The sequence below is a fragment of the Belonocnema kinseyi genome, chromosome 2, assembly GCF_010883055.1.
Source record: "Belonocnema kinseyi isolate 2016_QV_RU_SX_M_011 chromosome 2, B_treatae_v1, whole genome shotgun sequence".
Classification (NCBI taxonomy): domain Eukaryota; kingdom Metazoa; phylum Arthropoda; class Insecta; order Hymenoptera; family Cynipidae; genus Belonocnema; species Belonocnema kinseyi.
This window is the reverse complement of record NC_046658.1, coordinates 124,406,826-124,428,846: the sequence shown is the minus strand read 5'-3', so window position 1 is coordinate 124,428,846 and position 22,021 is coordinate 124,406,826. Positions and strand designations below refer to the sequence as shown.

The following is a 22,021-nucleotide window of genomic DNA, read 5'->3' as shown; positions in this document are numbered from 1 at the left end:
AAAAGTACCCTTTGGTGCCAATATTTTATCCGATAGGGACTGTGAGGCCTGCAATTATAATTTCAGTCCTATATTATTTTAATTTAAGTTTTGAATCTTCTTTCTTCTTCAGGATACCAAGTTATTTTGGCACGATGCCAGCAACAGAAGCTGCTAAAAGAATTTTGGATGGCGTGCGCAGAAATTATGCAGAATTCAGTATTCCAGGATATTTACTTTACCTCGGTCACATTTTAAGGTTTTTATTCATTATTAATTAATAACAATAATCTTCAAATTCATTCATTTCCGTGAGTTTTTACCACTCGATTTGATCGCTATTACAATAATTTTGATTTCATTTTAGAGCCATTTTAAATTCTATTCAGTTTTGGAAAAGTTAATTGAAAAAAGAAGTAATTACAGCTACAGTTACTTCCTGAAAATAGTAATTCTTTACATCTCTAGTCCCTGATTTAAGTACCATAAGAATTCCCAAAAAATAAATCAATGCTGTCATTTTTACTGATTACAATTGGAAATTTTACAATTGCAAATCTACAAAATTGATGAAATTTCAATTTTAAATCTTCAAAATAGAACTATTCCAAAAAAACTTTTAAAATTGCATCATTTTCTATTATGCTCGTTAAAATTGAATAATTGTTAATTGTAAATCTTAAAAATCGAATAATTTACAATTCTATATTTTCAAACGTTATAAATTTTCGAATGTAACTTTTTAAAATTGTAATTGTAGTCATTTTAATTTTCCACGTTTAAAATTCCTTTTATTCGGAAGATTTATATTTGAAATTTCTTGACTTTTGAACTTGTAAATCGTCCAAATTTAAGAATTTTTTAATACATCTTTTTGAATAAAGAATTTTAAATTTTCAAAATTAAATAATTTGTAATTATATATTTTCAAAATTGAAGAATTTTTAATTTAACTCTTAAGAATTACAGAACTTTGAATTGTCATTGGAATAATTTACATCCGAAATTTCTTTAATTTGGAAGATTCAGAACTGGAAAATTGTTTTTTTTTATTTATAAAATTAATCAAATTTAAGAGTTTTATTTAAACATCTCTCAAATTCAATAGCTTTCAATTATAACTCTTTAAAATTGTAGAATTTTGAATTAAAAATTCTCAAAATTTAAGTTTTTAATTTGTGCAATTTATAATTATAAATTAGGCAAGTTTTAAGTTTTGCGATACAAAATTCTACAATTTTAATGTTTGATATTTTTCCATTTTCGAAGATTTATTTGCAATTGTAAATCTTCGAAATTGAATACTTCCAAAAAAATGTTTCAAATTACGAATATTTAAAATAAATATCTTGAAAATGAGTAATTTGTAATTCTATATTTTCAAAATTCAAGAATTTTTAATTGTAAACATTTATAATTGCAGAACATTATAAAACGTTACAATTAAAGAATTTTCAATTATAAATCTTAAAAATCGTAGAACTTTAACAGACAAATATTTAATGATGAAGAGTTTTTAATTTTGGGAATTAAAAATTAAAAATGTTGTTGGTTTTAATTTTGACAATTAAAAATTCTGTAATCAAGATGATTTACACCAAAAATTTCTTCAATGTCGAAAATTTGAAATTGAAAACTCGTAATTTAATTTTCAAAATCAACATTTAAAAATTTTTATTTGTACATCTTTCTTAAAAATTAGTTTTAAATTACAAATATTTAAAATTGAAGAATTTTCCATTCAAATATTGAAAACTGAATAAGCGACAATTATATTTTTTAAATTTAAGAAAAGTCAAGTTTTCAATTCTAAATCTTTAAAATTGAAGAAATGTTGAATTAAAATCATCGAAATTACAGAATTTTTTATTTAAAAAGTTGCATAATTTTTAATTGTAAATTGCTGGAATTAAAATTTCAAATTTTAATGATTAAAAATTTAAAAACTTCTACAATTTTAAAGAGTTACAATTGAATACTCCTCAATTTTAAGGATGTATGTATAAATAAAAATGATTAAGTTTGGATGATTTTTAAGCTCGAAAGTCAAGTTTTCAATTCTAAAGATATAGAATTGAAGAAATTTTGAAAGTAAAGCATCCAAATTTGAGAATGTCTAATTTAAAATTTTAGACATTAACAACTCGACATTTAAAAATATTCATATTTTGTAATTTTGAAGAGATACAATTGAAAATTCCTGAACTTCGAAAAAAAAAACATTTTTGTTTCGTGTGAATAGTTCAATTTTGAATATGTACATTTAAAAATTCTTCAATTCAAAAGATTTTCAACTAAAAATTCTTCAGTTTTGAAGATTCACAATGGAAAACTTTTGAATTTTAAGATGTACGAATACAAATTCTTAAATTAAGATTATTTTGAAGATAAAAAGCCAAGTTTTATATTCTAAATCTTCTAACATTAAGAAATTTTAAGTTTGAAAATGCCCAATTCAAAACTCTGTAATTTTTATTATTTACTGTCGATATTTCCTCAGATTGGAAGATTTAGGATTGAAAATTTGACTTTGATCTTCAAACTCTATAAAATTTATGAATTTTTATTTATACAAATATAAAGTGGAAAAAATTGAAATTAAAAATCGTTAAAGTTTAAGAATTTACAAGCATAATTCCAAATTGCAATTGAGAACTCTTCAATTTTAATATTTATGAACACAAATGTTTAAATTTGAATTATTTTGAAGATCAAGAGTCAAGTTTTCAATTTTAAATCTTTCAAAATTAAGAAATTCCAAATGTAAATCGCCACAATTACGGAGCTTTTAATTGCAATGCTTGTAAAACTGAACCTTTTTTAAGTTTGGAAATTCACGTATAAAAATTATGTAATTTTGATGATTTACTTTAGAAATTTCCTTAATTTGGAAGATTTAGGATTGAAAATTTGACTTTTGATCTTTAAAATTATTCAAATTTATGCATTTTTATTTATATGCCTTTAAAATGGAAGAAATTGAAAAATCGTTAAAATTTAAGAATTTATTAGCGTAAATCTTCAAAATTGTTTCTGTTTGCATAACTTTGAAGGTTAAATCCTTTTGAAACTCTTTTGAAAATTGAAGAATCAATTAATTAAAATTTGTTTAAATTGTCATTCTGCAAACGTAAAAAATTTAACGATTACATGTTTTAATACATTGAACACTTATTAAATTAAAAGTAAAATTATTTTTAGTTTAAATAGTTTTAAAATCCGTAAAATGCTTCAAAATTTCATTTAAAAATCTGAAAACAGACGTTGTTTTACATTTTTTCAAATTTTAAATTTGTTCAGAACTTCTAAACATTTTTTAAAATTATTCCAATCGTTCCTAATGATTTTTTTTTAAATCCTGCCAAATAAAAAAGTTTCCTTATAATCTTCTACATTTATTTTTAATAATTTTGTAAATCTTTTAAATTAGACAGTTGCACCAAAATTTCGATGCGAATATCCGAATTTTGTCGGCTTAAATTTTTTGTTGAAATCATTTCAAATTTTTTATTAATTTTGAATTTTTTTAAGCTTCAAAATATCTTTTCAACTTACTCGAATTTTCTCTAAGAATAATATTTATTCCATTGTTATTCATTCTATATGAAAATTTAACAATTTGATTTACAAATTAAATTTGCTTAAATAGAACAATGAAAATTGTAACTTTCAAAGTTCAGTTTTGTTGTTTAATTTTGAATATTTAATTTATAATTACTGATTTTAAATGAACAACAAGATATTTCTAAATATTAAGTAATTTTTCTTTTTCCTATTTAAAAGAATTCAAATTGAATTGTTTAAAAATGGACTATTTTAGTCTGAAACAATATTTGACAATTAATACAAAAAATAATAAGTATAAAATTAATAAAATCAATTATGATTCACTTTTTAAATCTTAAAGTACAATTCTATTGTAAAAATCATTAATTAATTTGTATTCACAGTTGATCAACTAAAAATGTTTTGTATCAAACATTTTCGATTTTAAACGCTTTTCATTTTTAATTGTTTGAATCTTTTAAACTGCATTTTACAATTCTTTAAATTAAAATTTAAGTTTAAAAATTAAAGATCTAAAATGGAAAATGTTTAAAGTGAAATATTTTCGAATTACGAATTCTAAACTGAATGATATCATAATTGAAAAAGATAGCAATTTAACTAATGATTTTTAAAAACGGTTGAAATCAAAGTTGCAAAGATTTTTTTTCTCTAAAAATGTGTCAAATTTCCGGTCAAAAAATAAATTCCCAGTTCGCAAAAACTAAGCTACAAATCATTTTAAGCAATTTTAAGTTAGAAATATAAAAAATTGAACGATTACATTTTTGTTATAAACTGAACTTTTATAACTTCTAAACATCTTTTAAAATGACTTGAATTCTTCCGATTTTTTTACACCCTGCAAAATAAAAAAGGTTTCCTGAAAATCTTCCAAGGTCATTTTTGACAATTTTCGAAATCTTTTCATATATTCTCTTAAAATTAATTTTAAAAAAATCAGAAGTCATTTTCAATTATCCTAGGAATCTTAAGAAAATGTTTTTTATTCTTTTGAAGCCTTTCATTATTCTATAAAAGCTTCTAAATTTTTTTGCTCGATATCTGGAAAAATCTATATTTTGTTTTAAATTAGACAGTGGCCTATTTTAATCGAAATTTCGGAACAAATAGCCGGATTTTGTCGGTATTCAAATTATTTAAGATAATTTCAAATTTTTAATTGATTTTGAATCTTTTCACACTCTCTAAATAGCTCTTCAACGTACTCGAATTTTTTTTTAGGAATGATAGGTGTGCAATATTTATTATACATCAAAATTCAACATTTTTACTTGTAAATTAAATTTTTTCAAATAGAAAAATTAAAATTGTAACGTTTAAAGTTTTTTTTTTAGTTTTGAAATTTTGATTTATTAATACTGCTTTTACATGAACAATCAAATGTTTCTAAATATTAATCCAATGTTATTTTTCTTCGTTAAAAATTTCAAATTTTCGACTAAAACACTATTTTAAATTTAATAAAAGCTTTTAGTTATGAATATATTATTTTGAAGTTATAATTCTTAAATTTTGAACTGATTCCGAATCGTCTTGTGAAATCAATTATTCTTCACTTTTTCATCTGTAATGTATAGTTAAATTTTAAAAATCATTAATTTATATTCACATTTGATTAACTAAAAAGTTTTTTATCCAAAATTGTCGATTTCAAATTCTATCAATTTTTAATTGATTAAGTCATTAAAAATGCATCTTAAAATATTTTAAATGAAAAGTGTACGCCTAAAAATTAAAATTCGAAATGGAAAATTTGTAATCGAAAGATTTTCGAATTACGCATTCAGAATTGAATGATGCCAAAAATGACGAAGTTAAAAATTCAAATGATTATTTTAAAAACTCAGGGTGGCCGTTTTAAACGAAGAAAAAAATTCCCGGTCATTTCCCGGTTCGCAAACATTTTTCCCGGTCAATAAAATTTTTTAATTCGAACTCTATTCTAAATATTTGTCAATTTAAAGTAATCAAAAATAAACAACAAATTAAAGCATTCAAAGTGGAACTTTTTCAAATTTAAAATTATTTTAGAACTTCTTACTTAATTTTTAAAATTAATTGAATTTGTGCTACAACTTGTAGAAAATCTTGCCAATTAAAAAAAAAAAATGTTCAAATTTGGATTTATAAATCACAATTGAACAGTTATTACTTGCAGAAAAAATTAGAGTAAAAACAAAATTTAGATTTTTGCAGTTGCAAACAAAAAATTTAGAAGCTTTTTAAGAACTTTGAAAGGCTTCAAAAGAATAAAAATATTTTCATAATATTCCTAAGAAAATTAAAAATGATTTTTCACTTTGAAAAATTATTTTAACAGAATATTTGAAAATATTTTAAGAGATCTCCAGAATTGTCCAAAAATACACTGGAATAAGTGTTCAATTATTATTTCTACATAAAAATTCAACCATTTCGCTTACAAATTAAACATTTTTTAAAATAGATCAATAACAATTTTAACGTTAAAGTTTCAAAGCTTTCTGTGTCAAAAAATTAAGTTTTAAATTGTTTACTTTTCAATATTTGGCTTCAATTTATTCGTATTAAATTAACAGTCAAATATTGCTAAATATTAAATATTCTTTCTTCTTAATTACAAAATTCCAAATTAAATGGGTTAAAAAGTGAATTATTTAGACTAAACTATATTTCTAATTTAATAAAAGCCTTCAATTACGAATATATTATTAAGTTATTTTTAACTTGAAAATAGTACAGATCCATTTAAAAAATTATTTATTAATTTATTTATATATACAGTCAATAAAATAACATTGTTTTTATCAAAATTTAGAACTTCAAACGCCTTTAATTTTTAATTGTGCAAGTTTGCAAGACTGCACTCTAAAATTCTTTAAATTAAAAATATACGCTAAAAATAAAAATCCAAAATGAAGAATTTTGCAAGTAAAAGATTTTCGAATAACGCATTATAAACTGAATTATATCATATTTAAAAAAGATATCAATTCAACTAATTATTTGAAAAACTGTTGAAATCGAACTTGGAGAGATTTTTTATTTCAAAATTTGTAAAAATTCCCGCTCATTTCCCGTTTTTTTCTACTAATGAATAATTCGTATTTAATTGCTGTAAAGTAAAAAACAAATTTACTAATAAGCAATTAATTTTCAGAATACTTCCAAAAAAGGCATCATTCATGCTGAGAGATTTGCTCGACACTGGAGTTGATTTTGGATGACGACTGATGCTACCTAAAAAAAAAAAATAAATTGTAAAATAAAAACAGCTAGGCTGGAGGAAAAAGGTACTGAAGCAATTGGCCAATCAACTATTTAGAATTAACAAATACTATACGTATACTTGTGTACGCACAATATACATTTATAAGCAAGTGTTCATTAACCATTAATATTATAATAAATATATTTTTATACAATCTTTCACCTGATGCCTGTGACGAATTATTCATAAAAGTTCTTTTTTTTCTGTTTAAATCGATATTTATCCTAATCTAAATCAATAACATTTTTTTTTGCTTATTTATACTTTCACTGAAGACCTGATCAAAAGTAATTCTCGAAAAAACTCTCCATGAAAAATAATTTCACAAACGAAAAGAAAAGAAAACGTTTTACAGTTTAAGTAAAAGACAAGGACAGTTATTTAAATAATTCGAATTACTTCGGCAGAGAAGTAGTCTATGATATTCCAAGTGTTTTAAGATGAAGTCTTAGAAATTTAATTGTATAAAAAAAAACTGGGTGAAATTAATCTAGGCCGGGTGGTGCTGGTTCTGAAGGATCGGTTTCCATTCTTGATTCCATTGAGAAATCACCAGGTGGAGCCTGAAAATAAATAAATAATTCAATAAATAACAATAAATCTATATAATAATAATAAAATAAATAATAAGAACTTGTAAAACTGAAAAATTCACGTTTTGACAATTAAATTTAGAATTAAATTATTCTACTTACAATATCGAAAGTATCATGCGGATTTGCTCGTGTGAATTCTTCGCGTGCAGTACCTCGAATCACATCCATGATTAAGGCCGGAATGTGTGATTTCTGGAGAGAAAAAAATTGAAATATTAAACTTTTTTTTTATCATATTTTCTTGGGTCAAAATTCAACTATTTTCGTGGAAAATTAAAATTCAGTCAAAAACTCATAATTTCGGGTTGAAAATTCTACTGCTTTGTTGAAAATTAGTCTTTTTGGATTGAACACTCCTCTTTTTTAAAATTCAAATGTATTTATTGTAAAATTAAAATCTTTGTTCATTGAAATATCAACGGAGATAATTTTTTGTTAAAAAGTAATCTTTTGGTTGAAGACCAAGCTACTTGGCTAAAAGTTAAATAATTTTGTTAAATATATATATAATAATTTTTTTCTTGATTGAAGATTCATCATTCAAGTTAAAAAAAAAAAACTTTTTTGGTAGAAGATTTAACTATTTGGTTGAAAAAAAAACTTTTTTAGTTAAAAATTCATATTTTCGGATTGAAAATTCCACAATTTGGTTACATTTTTTCTCTCTTCACCTAAACAACCTTCTTAATTAAAAATTCAACTTTTCCGTTCAGAAATCGTTATAAAAAACTCGTTAAAAGCGTGTTTTTTGAAGATTCATCGTTTTAGTTGAAAATTCAACTGCTTGGCTAAAAGATACACTAATTAGTTAAAAATATTTTTTTCTTTTTATAAGATTTATCATTTTAGTTGAAAACACATTTTTCGGTTTTAAGAATGAACAATTTGGCAGAACTTTTTGTTCTTTCGTGAATGAAATATCTTTTTTTTTTTAATGCAAATTCAATTATTTTTTCGAAAATTTGTCATTTTGATTTGAAAATTCATTTTCTTTAGTAGAAATTTCATATTTTTTCGTTAAAAATGTAACCGTTTGGCTGAAAACTCAACTTAAAAAAAAAAGTAAATTCAATTATCTGGTTGAATATTTATTCTATTTGAGATTGGTTAAAGATTAATTATAGTTGAAAAGTTCAAACTTTTTTGATTGAAAATTCAATAATTCGGTTGAAATTTTCGTTTTTTACTGAGATATCCTTTTTATTTGAAAATGCAATGTTCGATTACAAAATCGTTATCAAAAACTCGTTAAAAATGTATGTTTTTAAGATTCATAATTTTAGTTAAAAATTCAACTGCTTGGCTAAAAGTTAAACTAATTAGTTAAAAATATTTTTTTCTTTTCCTAATATTTATCATTTTAGTTGAAAACACCAATTTTTCAAGTTGGAAATTAAACAATTTGTTGAAATTTTTTCTTCTTTTATGAATGAAATATCTTAATTTTTCAATAAAATTCAATTATCTGGTTGAATATTTGTCCTTTTTTAGGATGAATACGACTACTGTTTTTAGTTTAAAATTGAAAATTCCACAATTCGGTTGATTTTTTTTCTTTCTTGACTGAAATATCCGTTTTCTTTAAAAATGCAATTACTCGATTAAAAAATCGGTATGACAAACTAGTTAAAAATGTATTTTTTTAAACATTCATAATTTTAGTTGAAAATTCAAATTGCTTGACTAAGAGTTTTTTGTTCTTTCATTGATAAAATATATTTTTTTACTACAAACTCAATTATTTTGTTGAAAAAATGCTAATTTTCGTTTGAAAATTTATCTTCTTTAGTAGAACTTTCATATTTTTATAGTTGAAAATGTAACTGTTTGGTTGAAAACTCAACTTTTTGGAAGAAAATTCAATTATCTGGTTAAATATTTGTCCTTTTTAGGAAGAATGCGCCTGTTTTTAGTTTAAAATAAAAATCTTTTTTAGTTCAAATATCAGCTATTAAATTTATCGTTAAAAGTTCATCTTTTTTGGTTATTTTTAATTAAAAATTAATTATTTAGTTGAAATTTCAAATGTTTTGCGGAAAACTGGTATTTTTAGAATAAAAATTCATTAACTGAGTTGAAATTTTCTTTCTTTCTTGACTGAAAAAATCATTTTTTTTTTAGCAAAAGTCCAACTATTTAGTTCACGATTCAACTATTTTATTAAAAATTCATCCTTTTTAAATTTAAATGTATTTAATTAAAAATAAATTTTTTTTTTCATTTATATATCAACTATGACATTTTTTTTTAAAAAATAATCTTTTAGTTGAAGACTAAACTATTTGTTTAAAAAAATATTTCTGGTTGAAGATCCATTATTTAAGTTAAAAAAATATTTGGTTGAAAATAAACTTTTTTGTTGAAAATTCATATTTTCAAATTAAAAATTCCACAATTCGTTTGATTTTTTTCTTTTTTGAATTAAATATGCTTTTTCATTAAAAATGCAATTATTCGATTAAAAATCCTTATCAAAAACTCGTTAAAAATGTATTTTTTGAAGATTTATCATTTTAGTTAAAAATTCAACTGCTTGGAAAAAAGTTGAACTGATTACTTAAAAAATATATAATTTTTTAAGATTCATTATTGTGGTTGAAAAAGAAATTTTTCGGAATGAAAATTCTAAAAAATTTTTAAGTTCAAATATCAACCATGACATTTTTCGTTAAAAATTAATCATTTGGTTAAAAACTCAACTACTGGGCTATAAGTTATACAATTTTTTTTGCTGATTGATAATTTAAGTTTTAACAACTCAATTTTTTTGGTAGAAAATTTAACTATTTAGTTGAAAATAAACTTTTTTGTTGAAAATTCATGTTTTCGAATAATAATAGTTTTAGTTGAAAATTCAAATTTCTTAGCCAAAACTTAAACTAATTACATTTAAAAATCTTTTTTTTTAAGATTCATCATTCTATTTAAAAACACAAATTTTTCGTAAAAAATTCAACATTTTGGTGGAATTTTTGGTTTTTTTATGAATAAAATATCTTTTTTTTTAAATACAATTCAATTGTTTTATTGAAAAAAATGAATATTTACGTTTGAAAATTAACTTTTTGTTGAAAATTGGCATTTTTAGATTGAAAAGTCAATAATTTCGTTGAAATTTTCTTTCTTTCTTGACTGAAAAATCATTTTTTGTGTGTAAAAGTCCAACTATTTAGATGAAGATTAAACTATTTTATTGAAGCTTCGTCTTTTTTAAATTAAATTTTATTCAATTTCAAACTAAAATCTTTTTTTATTGAAATATCATCTATGACATTTTTCCTAAAAAAAGTAATCTTTTAGTTGAAAACTCAACTAGTTTGCTAAAAGTTAAACAATTTGGTTAAAAATATATTTTTTAGTTAGAAGATTCATCATTTAAGTTAAAGAAAGTCAACTTTTTTTGGTAGAAAATTGAACTATTTGGTTAAAAATAAACTTTTTTGTTAAATTATTCATATTTTTAAATCGAAAATTCCACAATTTTGTTTTTGAAGATTCATCATTTTAGTTGAAAATTCAACTGTTGCGTTAAAAGTTAAATTAGTTAGTTAAAAACATATATTCTTTTTTTAATGATTCACCATTTGCAGTTGAAAACACAAATTTTTCAAGTAGAAGATTCCACTATTTGGTGGAGTTTTTTTCTTTCATGAATGAAATATATATTTTTTTTTATGCAAAATAAATTATTTTGTTGAAAATTTGAAATAACAACTACATTTTTCGACAAGATTGAATTTTTTTGGTTGAAAACTCAACTGCTTGGCTAAAAGTTGAACAATTTCGTTAAAAATATTTTTTTTCTGGTTGAAGATTTATCGTTTTACTTCAAAATTCAACTTTTTTTGGTAGAAAATTGAACTATTTGGCTGGAAATGAACTTTTTTGTTAAATTTCAAATTTTTGGATTCCCAATAAAACAATTTGGTTGAAAATTGTTGTTTTTTTGGCTTGAAAATTCAATAATTTGGTTAAATGTTTCTTTCTCTTTTGACTGAAAAAATTTTTTCAGTTTAAATCTCTATTGGTAAAAATGTATTTTTTTGTTTAATGCAGCGGTTTGGTTGAAAATTAATCTTGTTTAGTTAAGGATTCATTTGTTTTATAGAAAATTCATATTTTTTTAATGAATTCAACTGTTTCTAAATTTCAAATCCAAATCTTATTTGGTTCAAATATCAACTATTACATTTTTAGTTGAAAAATAATTTTTTTTTGGTTGAAAATTCAACTACTGTGCTAAAAGTTGAACTATTTTGATAAAAATATAAATCTTCACCAAAAAAGAATTTTTTAACAAAGTAATTAAATTAAATCTTTCAACCGAAAGAACTGAATACTTAACCAAAGGAGAATAATTTTTAACCAAAAAATGGTATTTTCATTAAAAAAATTAAATTTATACGAAACAAGATGAATTTTTAAAACAAAAAAATAAATTTTTTAAAATATTTTAATTTTTGGATAAAAAAAGATTTCAGTTGACTTTTCACGATTAAAATATTTATGTTTAGACAGAAAATAAATTTCTAAGAAAAAAATTGAATTTTTAATCCAAAAAGACGCTTTTTTAATCAAAAAGAATGACTTTTAAAAAAATGGTTGAATTCTCTACCAAAAATTTACATTTTTATCCAAAAAGCATAACATTTCTCTCAAAGCAGATGAATTTTCATTCTTTTTAAATGCAAAAAAATAGTTAAATTTTCATTCAAAAAAGATTCCAGTTGACTTTTCAAGATCGAAAAAATGAAGTTTTCAACGAAAAATGAGTTTCTACAAAAAAATATAAATTTTTTCAACCAAAATTCATGAATTTTTAACAAAATAGTTGAATGTTTATCCAAGAAAGATGAAATTCGTACTAAAACAGATGAATTTTTAATTTAAAAAAAAAATCGAAAAATTATTTGAATTTCCATTCAGAAAAGATTTCAGTTCTCTTTTCAATATGAAAATATTAAATTTAACCAAAAAGTAATTTTTCTACGATCTAGTTAAATTTTCAATAAAACAGCAGAATTTTCAACTAAAAAGTTGTATTTTTTTCAAGAAAGATGAAATTTCTTCTAAAACAGATAAATTAAAAAAAATGCCTAAATTTTCATCTAAAGAAGATTCCAGTTCACTTTCCAACACCAAAATAAGAATTGTAAACAATAAGGTAGTTTTCTGGTAAATAGTCGAACTATGAATTTTTAACAAGATCGTTAAATTTTCAACCAAAACAAGTTGCATTTTTGTGCAAGAAAAATGAAAAATTTACAAAGCAGGTAAATTTTTAAATCAAAAAGACAAATTTTCAAAAAAAAGAGTTACATTTTCATCCAAAAAGATTTCAATTGACTTTTCAGTACAAAAATTGAACCTTTAAACCAGAAGACAAATTTCCTTTACAAAAATTAAATTTTCAAACAAGAAATATGACAATTTAAGAAAAAAATAGTTTTACACGAAACTAATGCATTTTTACGCAAAAAAGAGGAAATTTCAAACTAAAAAATATATCTTTTTGCTGTTCAAAAATGAATTCGAAACAACAAAAAAAGAAGTATTTTCCACTAAACAGTTAAATTTTCAATCAGATTTCAATAAAAAAAATTTCACGATGTAGTTTAACTTTGACTCAATTAGTTGAATTTTCAATTAAAAAAGATTAATTTATAATAAGATGATTAAAATTTTGACCAACGAGATAACTTTTCAATTTAAAATATAAATCTTTAACAAAGAAAGTGATTTCTTAACAAAGCGATTCAACCAAATGTTTTAAAAAAATTAGTTGAATTATCAAGCAAAGAAGAACGATTTTTAACCAAAAAGTTGCAGTTTCATACAAATAATGAAATTTCTTCTATAACAGATGAAGTTTCAAATGAAAAAGATAAATTTTCAAAAAAAAGTTGAATTTTCTATTGAAAAATATTTTAGACGAGTTTTTACGATCAAACTATGAATTTTTTTAACAAGAAATAATTTACGAACAAAAAAATTGAATTTTCAATTCAAAAAGACGAAATTTTAACCAAAAAGGATGACTTTTTAACAAAATTGTTGAATTCTCTAGCAAATAATTGCATTTTTATCAAAAAATATGAAATTTATCTTAAAGCAGAAAAATTTTTTATTGCAAAAAAAGTTGAGTTTTCATCCAAAAAAGATTCCAGGTAACTCAAGAACATAAAAAATTGTATCTTTGTAACAAAAATATAAGTTTCTACGAAAACAATTGAATTTTAAATCCAAAAAGACGAATTTTTTCAACCGAAAAGGATGAATTTTTAACAAAATTTTTCAAAGTTCTAAGAAAAATTCGAATAATTTTTACATCCTATTTAGAAGTTTTTAAAAATCTTTAAAAAAATTGAAAATTTTTGAAAAACCTTTAAATAAAATGGAGATTTTTTAAGATTTCGAATTAGAATTTAGAAGTATTTAAAGATTTTGAAAAGTTTCAAGGTAATAAAAAAATATTGTTGAAATTCCTGTGAATATTAAAAGTGAAACTTTTTTTTAGAATTGAATTGAAGAAAATATTTAAAAACGTTAAGAAAGATTTCCAGAAATATCAAAAAAGAATCCGGAAATTTCCACGACATTTTTCGGAATAATTCGTGTAATTATAAAAGATATTTAAGCATGTTTAAAGTTTTGAAGACACTAGAAATATTTTAAAATTTTGACAAACTTATAAAATATTTTTAAACAAATTTAAAAAAAAATTCAGAAGATTTCTAAAAATGTCAAAAAATAATCTGGAAGTGTTTCGGGAAATTTGGTTATTTTGTAGAATTTTTTGAAATTTTTAGGAAAGATTGGAATAATTTTTAAATCCTATTTAGAAGTTTTTAAAAAATCTTAAAATTAATCGAAAATTTTTTAATTTTTCAAAAATCTTTAAATAAAATGTAGAGTTTTGAAGATATCGAATTAGAATTTACTTTTTTCAAAATTTTGAAAAGTTTCAAGATAATAGAAAAATATTGTTAAAGTTCCTGTGAATATTTAAAGTCATGCTTAATTTTTTTAGAATTTATTCAAAGAGAATATTTAAAAATATTTTTTAAAAATTAAGAAAGATTTCCAGAATGATCAAAAATGGATCCGCAAATTTCCACAAAAATTTAAGGAATAATTCGTGTAAAAACATAAGTTTCTACGAAAACAATTGAATTTTCAATCCAAAGAGACGAATTTTTTCAACCAAAAAGGATGAATTTTTAAAAAAATAGTTAAATTCTTTATAAATAGTTGCATTGCTATGCAAAAAAGATCAATTTTTTACTAAAACAGATGAATTTGTAATAAAAAACAAATTTTTTCTTTATAAGTGGAACTTTCATCCAGAAAATACTTCAGTTCATTTTTCAACACCAAAATATAAATTTTAAACAAAAAGTACATTTTCCATGAAAGAGTTAAATTTTCAAGAAAAAAGTACAATTGCTTAATTTCTAACCAAACAGTTGCATTTTTATCAACAAAAAAAAACAAGATTTAATTTCTGCTAAAGCAGGTAAACTTTAAAATAAAAAAGACAAATTAAAAAAAAAGAGTTGAATTTTCAATCGAAAAGTTAACGAAAAAATTCAATTTTCTATTGATTAAAATAAATTCTGAGATGCTCATAAATTCTCAAAGAATTTATTTTGCGGTTATATTCTCATTCTCGTTACCGTTCTCAAAGCAATATAACCGGCTCAGAACTCTACTTATCAGCAACAGAATATGCATTTTAAACAAAAGGCTAATATTTTTTTAAAAAGAAAGGAATTTTAAACCCAAAAAGAGTTAAAGTTTTAACACAAGAGTTGAATTTTCAACCAAAAAGTATATCCTTTTAAGAAAATTGTAAAATTTTCAAACAAAAAATCAAATTTATACCGAAAAAGATAGGCTATTCCGTAATTTAAGTACGGTCCCTAATTAAATAGAATAGGATTTCATACCTGGTTTTCGGTGAACGAATCAATGTGAGCGAGCAGTGGAGGTTTCAGTCCTGGGCTCATTTTTAGTGCGTCAGCCAACTGAGTATGAGAAAGTTGCAAAATCACCGCGAAACTCTGGGGCTGAGTACGTTCGCAACATTTGACAAAACCTTCCCAGACTTTTGGATACTTCCAAACTTGCTTCGCAATCAAGCGTTGAAGAATATTCATAATGAAGCCACTTAATCTCGGATAGAGGGACAAACTTTGGATGACTGTTCGCATCAACAAAGTGGGCAATGGTGTTATTTCGACCAGTTCTCGTATCACCAATGCAACTATTTCTTGTGTGTAGACTTGCTTTTCCGCAAAACATAAAGACGTAGCTGAAAATTATCAAATAAATAGTAACTATATCAAATTTAAATCAAAATCCAGCAATGACTGATATACAAATTAAACAACAAATAATTAAGGATCTCGAGTACAAATTTTTTTTCTAAAAGTGCGAATGGAAATTCTGTTTTCAACTTTTTGATTTAGAATTAAGAAAAGAAAAACCACACTATAATTTTTAAACTTTTTCACAATTTCAAAGAGATGAGAAAAATGAAATTGTGGATAAAATTTTACAATATCTTTATTTAGGTAACAACAATATTACCGATAACGACCATAACATTTCTGGGAATTTTAGCTAGATTTAAAAAATTTTTAGGAAAACTTTGAAAAGACTTGAAAATTATTTAAAATTTATAAATATTTTAAACTGTTTTTCAAGATTCAAGGTAAAAATTTGAATACATTTTTATTTTGATGAATTAATTTTAATAAAATATTTTAAATGATTTTCTAAAGTTCGGGAAAAGTATATCAAAGATTTTGTAACCAAATTTTTCAGTTTTGCAATATTAAAATATTTTAGTAAAAATTCGAATAAATTAAAATAATATATAGAAAAAATAGACGTTTTTAAAAATTTTCTAAAATAATTTAGAATTTGAACAGATATTTCGGAATGTAGGGTCCGCGGTCTAAACCTGTTAAATGAAATTTTTTCGAAATTAACTTTATTTTTTATTTTCTGGAACATTTTTTATATACACTTAATATACCGCAAACGAAACGGCAAAATTCATTTGAGCTTTTTTAAATGGATTTTCGAAAATCGCGTTTTTGTATCTACAGCATAGGTCCGAAGTCTTAATTTTCCTTCGCCGTTCAAAATTTCTGAAATGTCAGTTAACAGTTTTAGACCGTGGACCCCTCATATATATTTAGAAATTTAAAAAAAAATAGTTTAAAATTTGAAAATATTTGAAAAAGCTTGAAATAAAATGTAGATTTATGAAGATTTCGAAATAAAATTTAGAAGTTTTTTTTTTTGAAGATTTGGAAAAGTTTCAAGATATTAAAAATGTATAGTTAAAATTCCAGTGAATATTTAAAGTAATACTTTTTTAAAAATTAATTTAAACCTAACATTTACAAAGATTATAAAATTTTAGGAGAGGTTTCCAGAATTATCAAAAACGAATCCGAAAAACTTCACGGCAATTTGAGGAATAATTCGTAATAATATAATAATTATATTAAATAAAAGATATTAAAAAATTTTAGAAGTTTTAAAGAGATTAAAAATATCTTAAAACTTTGAAAAAATTTATAAAATATTTGTAAACAAATTTAAAACCATTTCAAAACATTTCAAAAGATTTCTAGAAATGTCAAAAAATAATCTGGAAGATTTTCGGGAAATTATTTTATTTTAAGCATTTTTCAAAGTTTTAAGAAACATTCGATTCATTTTTAAATCCTATTTAGAAGTTTATAAAAAATCTTTAAAATAATAAAAAATTTGAAAATCTTTTAAGAACCTTCAAATAAAATGTAGATTTTTGAAGATTTCGAAATACAATTTAGAAGTTTTTTTTTGAAGATTTGGAAAAGTTTCAAGATAATAACAAAATCTTATTGAAATTCGTGTGAATATTTAAAGTGATACTTTATTGTTTTTAATTAATTTAAAGATAATATTTACAAAGATTTTAAAACTTTAGGAGAGATTTCCAAAATTATCAAAAACGAATCCGGAGAACTTCACGGCAATTTTAGGAATAATTCGAAATAATATATAATTATCTTAAATAAAAGGTATTTAAGAATTTTAGAAGTTTTGAAGAGATTTAAAATATTTTAAAACTTTAACAAACTTATCAAATATTTTAAAACAAACTTAAAAACATTTCAAAAAATTTCAGAAGATTTCTAAAAATGTCAAAAAATAATGTGGAAGATTTTCGAGACAATTTTTTATTTTTTAGAATGTTGTCAAAGTTTTAAGAAAAATCGAATAAATTTTAAATCCCATTTAGAAGTTCATAAAAAATCTTTGAAATAATTACAAATTTGAAAATCTTCCAAAAAACTTTTAAAAAATGTAGATTTTCGAAGGTTTCGAATTAGAATTGAGAAGTTTTTCAATATTTTGAAAAGTTTCAAGATAATAAAAAAAGATTTCTAAAATTCCTGTAAATATTTAAAGTGATACTTTTTTTAGAATTAATTTAAAGATAATATTTTAAAACGTTAAGAAAGATTTCCAGAATTATCAAAAATAAATCCGGAAATTTTCACGACAATTTTCAGAATAATTCGTGTAATTATAAAAGATATTTAAGAATTTTTGAAGTTTTCAAGAGACTAAAAATATTTCAAAGTTTGAAAATATTTTCAAGCAAATTAAAAATTTTTTTTTTTAATTTCAGAAGATTTCTAAAAACGTCAAAAAATAATCTGGAAGATTTTCGGGATTGTGGATGTGTGTAGAAGGGTGTGGATGTGAGAGATTAATTGAGGGATTGTGAGATTGGAAAGGGGAGGTACATATTTTGGAGGAATGAGACAGATTTGTATGTAAGTTTGTTTGGAGATTTGTGACATGGGAAGAAATCAGGGAAAAGTTAGAAAAGAGGATGGAGTAATTAGAACAAAAGCTAGAAAAGCAGGAAGAAGATAATAATAAAAAGGTAGAGGAGATGCAAGGTAGGATGAAGAAACTTGAAAGCTCGAACCAAGATTGTGGTGGGGGAGAGACTGGGAATAAGGAGATGGAAAGGCTGAGCAAAATAGAACAAGGAATAGAAAGGAAAGAGAGGGAAAAAAGAAAATTAAACATAGTGATAAAGGATATAAGATTAGAGGGGAAAGAGCTGAAGGAAGGGGTGGACGAAGTTCTAAAAAGGATTGGTGCTGAGGTAGAGAGAGAGAGAGGAAATGCGAAATGTAGGAAGGGAAGTGCGAAGAGGGGAGATAATGGTACTGGTTAAATTAAAGAAATGGGAACATAAGAGGGAGGTGATGACAAATAAAAGGTTATTATATGGAAGTCCAGCGAGAGTAGAGGATGATTTGACATGGGTAGAAAGGAAGATGCAATATAAATTGAGGAAAATAGCGGAAGAAGAAAGAAAAAAGGGAAAGAGAACATGGGTTAAGTATGGGAGATTAGAGATAGATGGAATGTGGTGGGATTGGGATGAAGAAAGGGAACAGATAGTAAGAAATGAGGTGCAGGGAAACTAGGAGAGCAAGGAACAGGAGATAATAAAATAAGAAATAGTAGGAAGAAAAAGAAGATGAGAAACGAAAGTAGGGAAGAATGGAAGATTTGTTACTGGAATATAGCAGGATTGGAGAGAAAGGATAGAAAGTTTATGAGACATTTGACACAATGGGATGTAGTCATAATGATGGAGACGTGGCTAGATGATGGGAGTAAGGAATAAATGTATAACAAGGAAAGATAATAAAGACAGGAAAGAACAAAAAGAAGGATTAATAGTAGAAGAAGTAATGATGGGAGGAGAGAAGTGGAAAGCAGTGGGGGTTTATGTGAACGATGATATGCAGGAAAAAGCGGAGTAGATGAAAGAAATGATTAAAGAAAATAAAGAAGAGAGTAGGCTGATAATAGGTGGGGATTTCAATGCGAGAACAGGTGACAGAGGAGGAAGGAAATGGGGAGAAGAGAGAGGAAGAAAATCCAAAGATAAGGTACTAAATGGGAAGGGAAAAAAGTTTTTGAAGAGCTTGGAGGAGTTGGGATGATATATCTTAAACGGAAATATAGAAGGGGATGAGAAAGGAGAATATACACGCTCAGGAGGTGAAAGGGGAACGGTAATTGATTATGTGCTGGTGGATGATGAGGTAAGAGAGAAGGATAAGAAACTAGAGATAGGTGATTATATTGATTCGGATCACTTTCCCTTATTAGTGACATGAGAGGGACAAATAAGCAAGAGAAATATGAATAAAAGGGGAGCAAATGTAAAAAGTGCAGGAAAAGGGGATTGGTCAAGGGAAGGAAAAGAACAGTTTAGAGAAAAGGTCAGAAATATCAAAACGGGAGGGGAAAATGTGGACGAGGAGATGGAAAAAATGATAGGAGAAATAAAAATAGGATTATAGCGCACAAATAAAAATGAAGTTAGTAAAGGGGGGAATAGGAGTGGATGGGATGATGACTGCAAAGAGAAAAAAAGGATGTCAGAAAGGAATGAAGAAAGTGGAGAAAAGAAAAAAGTAATGGGAAAGAATATAGGAAAAAAAGGAAGAGTATACTGAGTTGTGTTATCAACAGAAAGAGGAAGAGAATAAAAGGTTTGAAGGAAGAGGCGGAGAAAGCTCGGACTAATAACAAAAGAATATTACAAATAAAAATAAAATTATAAATGAAAATAAATACCTTTAATAACTGTTTTTAATTCTGCTTTATTGGGATCGACTGTATGCAAAGCGATCAACAATTCAGCGGGAGTGACTGGAGAAGTGTGTGGAACTCCACTATCATTATTATGAGTCCCTAATAATCTGTTAAAAACCTGCAAATTAAAAATTACAAAAATTACATTTTTTAAATTAAATTCAGGCCTAAGATTGTAAAAAAAACATTTTATTTTTATAACGGCAGATAATGTCTTGTTAATACTTATTATGTTTCACTATTTTATTATTAATAATAATATATAGTATTAAAAAAAACTCTGAAAAATAAAATAAGTAATACAAAAAGACTGAGAAAGGAGCGAAAGCGACTTTCATGCGAAATTGCCAAATGTCCTTACGCAAAAAATATTACAAAAAATTAGTACAGAAATTATTTATTTTAAAATACTTATAATGTTACATATAAATAGACAAAAATAATGATTCTGCACAAATAAACTTTACAAAGATTTGAAAATAAGTATAAATCTATTGAAATCTCTTAAATCTGTTCAAATTCTTAGAAACTCCTTGAAATTTTTAAATCCCTTCTAAATTCCTTAAAATCGTATGAAATCTTGCAAAATTCTTTGATGTCTCTAGACATTTATTAAATTCATTAAATTCTTTAAAATCTTAATTAGATCCCGTAAATCCTTTGATATTCTAAAAAGGAGATTCTAAAAAATCCCTTAAACCTTTTGAAATTCTTTGAAATCCCTTAACATTTTTGGAAATGCTACAAAATACTTTTAAATTCCTTGACATTTTTCAAATGTTTCATTACGTGTTTAATTTAATTAAAGTTCTGTTAAAAAAAATCTTTTCAAATACTTGAAATCTTTTAAACCCCTTAAAATCTTTCAACACTTAAGAGGTTCAAAAAAATCTTTAAACCTTGTGAAACTCCGCGAAATACCTTAAAATTCATTGCAATGTTTGGAAATCGCTAGGAGTTCCTTGAAATTTCATTTACTTCGCAAAGTTCTCAAGAAATTCTTAAAGTCGAACTTAAAATCTTTGGAAATACCACAAAATTCTTAAAAATCCATTGAAATGCTCTACATCTCTTTAAATTCTTAAAAAAATTTTTAAATTATTATAAATATTTATTGGTAAAAATACATTAAAATAAGTAGAAATCAATGCAAATCCCTTTAATATAAATTAAATTAAACTTATTCATTAAATTTGGCGCTAAAAAAAGAACCTATATAATCCCTACAAATATTTTATAAATCCTTCGAGATTCAATAAAATCCTTTAAATATTGTGAAACTCCTCGAAATACTTCAAAATTACCTCAAATGTTTGCAATTGCTTGGAATTCCTTCCAAGTTTATTTAATTTCATTTACTCAACAAATATCTCTGGAAATCCCTTAAATCGAGCTTAAAAACGTTTAAGATCCTACAAAATTCTTTGAAATACCTTAAAATTGTGTAAATCTGGAAATTCTTTTCAATCTCTTAGAACAGCTTAAAATCTTTTAAATTCCGTAAAACTTTAAAAATAAGTGTAGTTTCTATAAAATCTCTTAAATATTGTGAAATACTTTTTAAATCTTTGAAACCCCTATAAAATTCTTTGGAAACTGTTAAAACTTCTTCAGATCTTTACAACCTTTTAAAATTCCGTGAATCATTTGAAATAATTGGATTTCCTATAAAATTCCTTAATTCTTGTCAAATTCTTCGAAATCCCTTCAAATCTTTGGAAATGCTAAAAAATTCTTTAAGATTCCATGAAATTTTTAAAACCTCTTGAAATTCTTTGGAACCTTTTAAATTATATTAATATTTATTCGTGAAAATCTATTAAAATAAGTACGAGGGTAGTTCAATAAGTTCTTAGAATGAAGTATAAAAACAATTTTTTTTGGGTAAATTTTTTTTTATTTTTCAACATAATCTCCTTGGAGCTCTATA

The 22,021-nt window shown here is 23.8% G+C and overlaps 2 protein-coding genes across 4 annotated transcripts in view; one reads left to right on the top strand and one right to left on the bottom strand.

The window, feature by feature from the left end:
• Nucleotides 1-6,904, top strand: part of LOC117167009 (17-beta-hydroxysteroid dehydrogenase 13-like) — a 36,574-nt gene extending 29,670 nt beyond the window's left edge. For both annotated transcript variants that reach the window (XM_033351557.1, XM_033351556.1), the window contains exons 6-7: nucleotides 113-238; nucleotides 6,689-6,904. In XM_033351557.1, coding sequence (XP_033207448.1) covers nucleotides 113-238; nucleotides 6,689-6,755 — 193 coding nt within the window. In that variant the 3' untranslated portion in view covers nucleotides 6,756-6,904. The remainder of the gene's footprint in view (nucleotides 1-112; nucleotides 239-6,688) is intronic.
• LOC117167008 (symplekin) overlaps nucleotides 6,658-22,021 on the bottom strand; it is a 50,223-nt gene continuing 34,859 nt past the window's right edge. Inside the window, exons 13-17 of one of the 2 annotated variants that reach the window (XR_004466344.1) lie at nucleotides 20,074-20,209; nucleotides 15,345-15,709; nucleotides 7,495-7,587; nucleotides 7,199-7,362; nucleotides 6,658-6,768 (exon numbers count right to left, since the gene is read on the bottom strand). Coding sequence is in view for 1 of the 2 variants with exons in the window: in XM_033351555.1 (XP_033207446.1) it covers nucleotides 7,285-7,362; nucleotides 7,495-7,587; nucleotides 15,345-15,709; nucleotides 20,074-20,209 (672 nt within the window). In the remaining variant the exon portion in view is untranslated. Of the gene's footprint in view, nucleotides 6,769-6,940; nucleotides 7,363-7,494; nucleotides 7,588-15,344; nucleotides 15,710-20,073; nucleotides 20,210-22,021 lie in introns of those variants that run through there. The other variant, XM_033351555.1, reaches the window with a different exon arrangement.